This window comes from Cupressus sempervirens, chromosome 5, assembly GCF_028749045.1.
Source record: "Cupressus sempervirens isolate cs-2001-9-10 chromosome 5, ASM2874904v1, whole genome shotgun sequence".
Classification (NCBI taxonomy): Eukaryota; Viridiplantae; Streptophyta; class Pinopsida; order Cupressales; family Cupressaceae; genus Cupressus; species Cupressus sempervirens.
The window spans coordinates 1,003,946,607-1,003,956,344 of record NC_143122.1 but is presented as its reverse complement, the minus strand read 5'-3'; the positions used below and the strand labels follow the sequence as shown (position 1 = coordinate 1,003,956,344).

The 9,738-nt window shown below is 36.5% G+C and overlaps 1 protein-coding gene across 4 annotated transcripts in view; it reads left to right on the top strand.

The window, feature by feature from the left end:
• Positions 1-276: 276 nt before the first annotated feature.
• The window catches only part of LOC149559309 (GDT1-like protein 4), a 30,820-nt gene continuing 21,358 nt past the window's right edge, over positions 277-9,738 (top strand). For all 4 annotated transcript variants that reach the window (XM_089833222.1, XM_089833220.1, XM_089833221.1 and 1 more), the window contains exons 1-9: positions 277-368; positions 481-550; positions 1,039-1,147; positions 1,497-1,571; positions 8,081-8,212; positions 8,341-8,439; positions 8,605-8,677; positions 9,236-9,321; positions 9,590-9,673. In XM_089833222.1, the coding sequence (XP_089689348.1) occupies positions 1,058-1,147; positions 1,497-1,571; positions 8,081-8,212; positions 8,341-8,439; positions 8,605-8,677; positions 9,236-9,321; positions 9,590-9,673 (639 nt within the window). In that variant the 5' untranslated portion in view covers positions 277-368; positions 481-550; positions 1,039-1,057. The remainder of the gene's footprint in view (positions 369-480; positions 551-1,038; positions 1,148-1,496; positions 1,572-8,080; positions 8,213-8,340; positions 8,440-8,604; positions 8,678-9,235; positions 9,322-9,589; positions 9,674-9,738) is intronic.

Here is a 9,738-nt window from a genome sequence, read left to right as displayed (position 1 = left end):
TACAAATGAATATTAAGTTGTCTATGTTCATCATTTCAGAGGTTTAAAATTTGAAAATCTCACAAGACCAAAACCAACTCTTCAAACTTCACATTAACTCCCACAACTTATACAAATAAATAAACAATTAAACTATTATCACCATATGGAACATTTACTCATTGCATTGGAACTCAACGGACCATGCTGCTTGTCCGCATCGTCAAACCTTAGAAAACGATCCATACCTTCGTAATGTTCTAATAATATAATATGCAAAAATAACCTCAATCAAATAAACGAGTAGGACGAGACGCGCTTTCCTCAGCTCGAGCGAGTAAAATATTCACAGAAGTACTGTAGTCTAAAAACAAAATGCAAAACAAAATGTCGGTAAACACGTTTGGATTTTCGACAGATCACAGAAAATTTGCTGCTTTTATTTTTCCCTGAATCGCTTTCCAAGACTTTTATCATCACAATTTATATCTACTTTCGCAGATCATAAACTCCTTCAAAATCTGAGGTGCACGGCGGCCTTGCACTTCCAGATATTTATCGGGTTCAGAAGGTGTAAATCCATTGTATTATTGTTCACAATTCTGCTATAAAATTCTAATTTTGCAAACCCTAGATTTGGATTTTTATTTACTTTGAAGTAGTGCTGAGAATTTAAGGATGTGAGTGGTTAGAGAAAGCTCAGGGGCTGAGGACTATGTCCTCTTCATAAAACCTTTATTTTCTGTATTGAAAATTGAAATTTTAATTTAAGGTACTGGCGATGAAAAATTTACGTTTTGTTTTAGGGTTTCAGTGCTGAAAACGTTTTCAGCGATCTGGATCGGAAGAATTCTGCCATTTTTCCATTTTAATATATTGTTCTGTTTAAAGCTTGTAATGGGTTATGTCCTGGCTGGATCTGTTTTTGGAACGACGGATATGATAGTTTTGCATTACTGTATTGATTATATGCAAGTTTTGTTATTTTGCTTTGTTAACTTGATCTTCAGAAGAATGTGTTGTAATTTGTGTGTGGTATGTGTTTAATGGGTTGTGAAGCTCTGAATCCGGAGATAAGATGGCTGGCCGTTGCAAACTTCATATGCGGTGTGTTCTTGGTTTGGTGATTTTGATGAGCTTGGCAAGAATTTTAACCGCGTCTGCTCAGGTATGGCATATGATCATTGGATCTTCGTGGGTTACTGGTTGACAGCCTCATTTGTGTCTGGTCTAGGTAGATTTGTTGTGTTTAAAACACTTTGTATTATCAGATGCATGTTTTGCTATAGAGGTTTCTGCAATAACCAGCCCTCGCAACACTTGACATTACGATTCATTTGCTATTTGTATCTATTAATAGGGACTGCATTTGCATGGCTAGATAGACAGCGCAATGAATCTAGCTTCTTTGTTTAGTCTGAAATTTGCTCTCGTATTGGAACTTCCATATGCTTCTTTCCATGCTTAGCAGGATCCGGGAATTGTTGAATTGAGCTAATTATTTTGGGATTATACAGCTAACAGAATCTGACGCGGTCACAGAAGGAAACACGTCAAATGACCTGACACGGCCGAAATGGCGAAAGGCCCAGGTACACTCACAGTATGTTGGTTTTCATTATTTTGTATGCTTATGCTCATGGGATTGAAACATGCATCTCCGCCTTCATATTGTTGTGTCTTGAGATACGTTTGGTGAATCCCATTATTAGAGATTTGTCCGTTAGGTTTACTGAAAGGAAGAATAATGGGGGTGAGGGGGAGGAGGGCGGAATTTTATTTTTATATAATTTTTCTTACGATTGTTCTGTCTTCTGAATTCTAATTCAATTACAGAAGCATTTTTTGATTGGTAAGCACTGACTTGGGGGCTGCTGGCTTTCTGTTAATTCGGAAAACAAAATTACATTGTCCATTTAGGGTTAACTCACTAGGGACCAGGCAGTTGCATGAGATGCATCGTCCCGGAAAATTCTATTCTCCTTTCTACCTTGGGGGGTGGGACGGAGAGGGGGAGGTGGAGGAACATATCCCCATATTTTTTGATATATTAACTAAAAAAAGAGGAATATATCCCCATAGTTGCTGACATATTAACGAAAATTCTGTAAGTTTTTCCTTTCTAGTCCTTGTCAGAAGAGGTCCACTGAAAGTGTAGAGATCTTATTCTTTTTGATTGTGTTTGTGTAAAAAAATCTGCTATCATCACAAATGGAGGCCGTTTCTCAATTTTGGGGATGGTCAGGGTAATGGCCTCAATGTTTGCAGGGGCAATGTGATTTTGTGTGCTACCACTCTTTTCCACATCTTCACTGTTATCACCTGAACTACATTTTGAGGAACGTCTCATACACCCATCCATTATGAACATGTCCTTCTGCTGGCTTCCCAGCGTTTGATGAGTGCCTTACCTCTGCTTCTGCCTTGGAGAGTCTCTGTAACTGATCCTTCATTTTGGCTGTGCAGTTGCATTTGACCTTACAATCTTCTTCCCACGTCCACGGTCTTAAGTAAGGCCTTCCGCATCCTGGAGATATGAGTGTTCAGCGATGATATCCTGAGGCTTATTACCTCCCTTTCTCCATTTTCCATCTGGGTCTGTTGTTCATACCCCAGTCAAAGTAGTAGCTGGTATTTTGAATCCAAAGTCAATCAGTTTTTTACTTAGTTGCCGATTCGTGACACGAATCCAATTCGGGCATGTAAATTGGATCCATGGATTCGGGATTTTTTTTCCCCAATTATGATTCGTGGAGGATTCGTGCACACACACACACACACATATGCATTATATATACTAAAAAATAAGAGAAATATACATAATTCTAAAACTAAATCATTTCATAGTATGCATCTATGAATCTAGTATACTTGATCAATGACATTGATAATTAATCTATTTTCATGATTATAAAGAAAATCAACACATTCACATTGAATTATTGAAAGTGAAAGTTTGTAATATTCAAAATATAGATCATTAAACTTGTTTACTCATAAAAGAGTCAAGAGTCAAAACTAAAGTTTTTGATTTAATCATCGAATGGATTTTCAAGAAAATCCGCATTAGAGGGGTACTGATGAGCTGCAAGTGCTGCATCTGTATCAGTAGAGGAACCCAAACCACCAATAGTACTAGTAGAGGGGATTGTTAACTCATAATCCTCCTCTTCATCATCCGCATCAATCAAAGTGGATCTAGCAAGATCTCGGATGGTCATATCTAAATCAGGAGTCTCGGGTGCTACATCCCAAAGCTTTTCGGGCCCCTTCTTGTACTTTGGATCCTTTCGTGACAACAAGCACAAATTGTTGTGAATGAACACAAGGTCTTTTGATTTTTTTGGAGCCAACCAGTTGCATTTGACTGAGTGGATAAAGGAGTAAGTACTCCAATTCCGCTCAGTTGCAGAAGAGCTGGCAACTTAAAGAGAAATTAAAAATTATCAATAAAACAATCAAGATAAATAAATTAAATAATAAATTCAAGGAATTGAGAGTGTTAACCTTAAGCTTAATTTTACAAACTTACTTGGGATAGAACCTTTATGGCAAGAGGTTGGAGGTACGTGAAGGCTTGCCCATGAAGGTACCACCATTTGATGGCACCCATCTTGCTTCGGTCTGCTATGGCAATAGGGTGGAAATCCTCACTTGAGTTGAAGGCAGCAAATTCACTCCTCACAATTGCCCCAATCTCTGGATCTTGGAATATCTTAGCTAGTGCCCTCTTATACCCATCTGCAACCTTTGCATCTCTAAATGGTGGCACTCTACTTGGAACGCGAAGTACCTCTGCACTATGGTACTTGGGGATAACAAAAGACAATTGAACACTATCAAATATCAATAGCACAAACATTGAATAAAATAAGCACAAGCATTTGATTAGAACTACAATACCTCGGGGATAGAGCATATGCAAGGAGGTGCAAAGGTGTGGTCATCTTGTTCCATCGATGATGAACAGTTTTTTCCACCTTCTTGTAAAGGGTGTCCTCAAGATCATTCTCCCTCCTCTGTATGACCTAGGATATGAATTATGAATAATGATTATAATTAGTGAATATTTCAATTTAAACTTTAGAATCTAGATATCTCTCAAATAAAAAATTGTTGTAAAAGAGCGTAAAACTTACCATTTTAATTTTTTCCAGCATACTATCCATGGAATCATAAATATCTCGAAGGCATGGCTCATCACTGTCTGTGAAGCGAAGCATTGCCATTATTGGATCGGTGATTTCCAACACGTAACTCACAAGACCACCAATGCTCATCTAGTATCATTCTTCTCACATTTATGGCCCTTGCTGTATTGGAATTCTTCCAAACGCCCCATTGGGGGCTAATGACCATATGTTTCAATGCTTCTTTTGCCTTCACAAGTCGTCTCAAGATGATTGTGTGAGAGGAAAAGCGGGTTTGAGCAACCTAAGAACATGTTAAACTCAAGTTGGTAATACATTTAAAAATTAAAACATGTTAATGTAAACAACAACAAAAATTAATAATTATGGAATCCAATATTATTCAATTATATATTAAATATACAAATTTACCTTCAATAACTCCAAATCCGAGAAACTCCTAAAAATTGCTTGTGACATGTGGTGATTTGTCACAAACATTTGAATCTCTTCAGCTTCCTCATATATCCTTTTCACCCAATTTATTTCGGTGCCAATTGCTTTCATCACTAAATTGAGAGTGTGGATGGTGCATGGTGTCCAAAAGATATGATCATATCTAGACTCTACAATTATCCCTGCAGCCTTGCAAACTTTTGCATTGTCCGTGACCACTTGCCCTTCACAATCAACTGCCTTCAAGAACATTGCCCCCTTAGGGTACACAACAATAACATTGATCAATGGACAGTTTCTACAATCTTTCCACCCATCCGAAATAATAGACACACCCGATTGAACCCAAAAATCTCTTATTGGTTGAAGTTGAGCCTCTAAATATTTCCTCTCATCATGTAATATGGTAGTGCGCAACTTCTCATAACCAGGCGGTTTGTAACCATGGGGTGCATCATTTATTGCTTCCACCATCTCCCTAAAGTAAAGTGATTTCACAAAATTAAATGAAACACCATTTGCAATTAAACAACGTCCAATTTTGTGATCAGAAATGTCTCTCTTTTCATTTTGGAATGCCCTATCTAGTGGGCCTCTCTTGCGGGTGAGTGGGGATGGGTCTTCATCTTCATCATTTGTAGTTGGCATAGGCAAAAAAGGATGTGTTCTTGTGTTTGTTTGATCAGATGATGGTGTTGATGTATTTTTTTTTTTGGAAGCACCATGTTTTGCTTTTGCAACTGCTCTATTAGCATCCTCTTCCTCTTTTGCTAACGCTGCTATTTGTGCAGCTGACAATCCCTTCTTATCACTACCTTGACACATGTTGATTCCTTCACTTGCAGGGCCCAAAAAATGTAGTTTCACTTGGGAATAGGAGCTTCTATGTTGTACGTTGTAATAGTTACATTTCCATATGTATGCCCCATCCCCAGGACATTGTGCGACTTTTGTTGTGTGTTTCCATAGAAGAGACCCCTTATCAATTTTGAAGCTTGGTGATGCAGCTCCACCCCCACCCATTGAGCCTTGACTACTCATTGTTCTATTATTTCAATCTAGAAAACAAAAAAATGAAAGAAAACCATGCTTCACACTTGCACAAAATCTTGAAAATTTGGAAAACTAAAAATAAATCAATACTCTATGAAAGAACTCAAGAATATGGTTGAAATGCATACCTTAAACACTTTTTGCAAGGTATTTGGAGCTCCACAACTGATCTCCTTCGAATCCAAGCACTTTACTTCAAACTAGCAAGTATGAGAGAGCAAAATAGAGAGTAAATGAAGTTGCATTGTGATTTAGAGGGTCGTTTTTGCCTTTAGGAAAAAAAAAAAAAATTAAAAAATTAAGTTGGGCCCACTTTTTTGGCTTCTTTATTTGGGCCCTGCTTTGGATTCGTGTGTGGATCCGTAATCCTGCTTGTGGATCCGTCAGGATCCGTGGGCCGTGGATCTTGACGGATCCACTGGTAGGATTACGAATCTTGCCCGCATCCTCACAGATCCACACGCGGATCCAGACCCGAATCGGATCCGAATCCGGATCCAGGGCTGTTAGGACGAATCTGGTAACTATGGTTTTTTATAATAATTTAAGCAATTAAGACAGTTGATATTTATTCATTCGGTAAACATAAGCTGCATTGGGATGTGGTAGTTTGACTTGCTAGCATTTGATTGAAAATTCAACATTTGTTTCTTTACATGCTGGCCAGCAATAACCTGTCACAGCTGCACTTATTTGGCTGTTACTATGTACAAAGACATTGCAGGGGTAAACTTTTTAACAGGAAATTCACAAGATCTTTTACAGCCTTAAAAATTAACATCTGAGTAACCTAGTGGGATGAGCCGAACCCATGTTGTATAAAAAACAGGGAGAATGGAAAATTGAAATCCATTACTGCGGGGAATATTGTTTTCTGGCATATATGTAGTAAGTACCTTAAGTACTCTGGTTTTTGTTTATGAAGATTTTTTTCAAGATTATTTCTTGTTTGTTAACTTCTTTACACTATGTTGGTGGTTGTTTCTGCCAAAACTTCTAGTCTGTTTTCATAAAGGATTTAATGTAGAAATGGCCTGCCCTATTTAGTGTTTATCTATTTTTCTTTTTATTCTTGTATCAGGATACAAAGCATTTGCTACTTGTTTTGTATGTAGATTGGAGATGCATCTCGCACACAAGCACAGACATGTATATACATTGTTATTATGTAACAGTGCTTAGAATTGATGGACCGGAGTGTACATCAGTGTAGGCTTAGTGCTACAGGATAGGTACAACTTGCCTCATCTAATAAACAGAGTTGAACACCGCAGATGGATTTACAGAAATGCCACAGGAATCTTGGTTCAATTGTCAATTTTTTTTGTCTTTGCTTCATGTAGTTTCTGTTATTTGATAATTTTACAGGTGACCAAGGCTTTTCAATAGCTCTTTTCATTATATTATTTCTACTGTTTGTTAAGTGTTGGTAATTGAAAACACACTATTAATTTGAAATTGCCTTGTGCAATTGCATTTTTTCATGTTGTGAGTAGAACATAATAGTGGAAGCCAATTTTTAAGGCGATTATAATGTTTACTTTATAGTTTATACCATATATTTCTAGTATTTATCCTATAAGCAAGAAAGTTGGAAAGGATGAAAATCTTGTATAATGACATTAGAAGTTTTCAGGTAGAGATGTTTGGGATTTTTACATTTGTTTGATACTTAACATGTTAAGCACACATTGATACCACTATCAATGTATTGATTTTTTTAGCAGTTTTGTGGTTCTATACATACTGTATGTTTTCTGTATCTGTTTATTGCTTAGTTACCGGATTCGTGACCCAGAGACGAGATCCGGATTCGGATCCGATCCAGATTTGGATCTGATCCGGATCCGTATTTGTGCCTTGATTCGTGCTGATCCGGGCAGGATCCTTGTTTGACACAGTGGATTTGTCTGCGGCTGAATCCACTGTGTCAAACAAGGATCCTGCCCAGATCAGCACGAATATGGTACGAATCTTCTAGGATCCAGCATGAATCGTCAAGGATCAATATGCAGGCCAAGGTTTTAAGTGGGTCTAACTTATTTAATATAACTTTTTAATTTTTTTTTTGCTTTCTAACCCTAAAACGACCCTTTTATTTCACATCCAAATACAGTTCACCTCAATTTTGCTTTCATTCTATATTTCTCTTACATATATATATATATATATATATATATATATATATATATATATATATATATATATATATATATATATATATATATATATATATATATATATATATATATATATATATATATATATATATGCACAAATCCTAATTGGGAAAAAAATCACGAATCCATGGATCCGATTCACGTATCCTGAATCGGTAACTAAGGTTTATTGTGTTAGGACTAGGTATGAGGCTTCATATCTTAGTTGATGATATACTGAAACCATTGTTTTGTTCTTTCTTATGAATGTGAATTTTAAGATTTGTGATGGATACTTTGCAGTTGGATATTGACTTTATGCAAAAGGACTCGATTATGGAGAAGCCAGATATAATTAGCAGTGCTTTGGAATCACATGGACTGGGTGTTCTTGATGGCTTTTTTGCAAGTTTGTCTATGATCATTGTTAGTGAGGTAGTATTCTGTTTTTGAACATTTTGCTTTTAAATTGAATTCATTGGGATCATTGTACCATAATTGCTTCTTGCAGTATGACTTTTAAGACTTCTAGTATGCTGATTACATATTTTTGTCCCTACAAGATTGGAGATGAGACTTTCATTATTGCTGCACTCATGGCAATGCGTCATCCGAAGTCCATTGTCTTGTCTGGTGCTCTTAGTGCACTTATTGTTATGACTGTAAGTAAGACAGTTACTCTAGCATTGTATATTTCTGGCTTCAGTTTTGGAATACAGTGTTCTTAATGGAAATGATCTTGGAAAAGACATCTTTGTCTTGTTCATATGGGGTCAGGCTTGAGCAAATACTGAATTGATTTAATTTGTATGATGCTGTGAGTGAAGGTGCTATCAACTGGATTAGGGCGAATAGTTCCAAATTTGATCTCAAGGAAGCACACAAATAGCGCTGCTACAGGTAGGAAACTGTACATACTATTCTGATGAGATACTATTCGACTTTCTTTTTGCACAGAGCTTTGATTTTTAATATTTTATCATATCAGAATTTCTTAGTGCTCTGAATTACAACCTCACCACATCCAGAGATCTGTGATACTTAGTTCTCTATCGTTTGTTTGATTGCATACTCTGTGTTCCTTGCTTATTTGATATTTCCTTCAGAAAGCTTAAGACACCTATGTCCTGTGGTATTCATCATGTGCCCTTTGAATGCAGTGGGTGTTAGAGGATCACAAATATAATCATAGAGGAAACAATTTTCCATCAAATGTCAGAAATGAAACCGGAGTTAGAAATTGGTCAGAATGCTTTTGTGACTACACTTTTTGACTGATTTATGATCTTAAACAAATTAAGAAGGATAATTGCTGGATTCACATTCTTTCTCAGAATGTAGAAAATTTACGTACTGTGATATATGGAGACTTTATTCCTTTGTATGTGGTGGTCATGGTCGACTAGCTAACATTATGGCATTATATTATGATTGTTAACAAGTGATGTCTCTTTGCAGTTTTATATGCTTTTTTTGGCTTGCGTTTACTTTATATTGCCTGGAGGTCAGACTCAAAGAATTCACAAAAAAAAGAGATGGATGAGGTATGTCAGTGTTTTCTCTCTCTTTACTAGACTATTAACTCTTGATATCGATTGATTAGAGGATTATTTGTAACACATTTTCTAAGAACTTAAAGTTGCCATAGCACTCTGGATTATTTAAAATATTTTTTAACCTTAGTTTCTGTTGATGTGATTTGTATACTCCACATTTTTAGAGGTTTCCTGTTTTGTATTTATCTCTTCCTGTTCTATGTTGTGTAAACACAAGTTTTTTCTTGCTTGTTCTCTTTTTCAATAAATGCGCTAGGTGGAAGAAAAGCTTGAAACTGGCCAAGGAAAGACAACATTCAGGCGTTTTTTATCAAGGTTTTGCACACCAATTTTCTTGGAGGTATCACATTCTACAGATATTGTTTGAAACTTTAGATTCCCAATCCCAATGGGACGTCCTTCAAA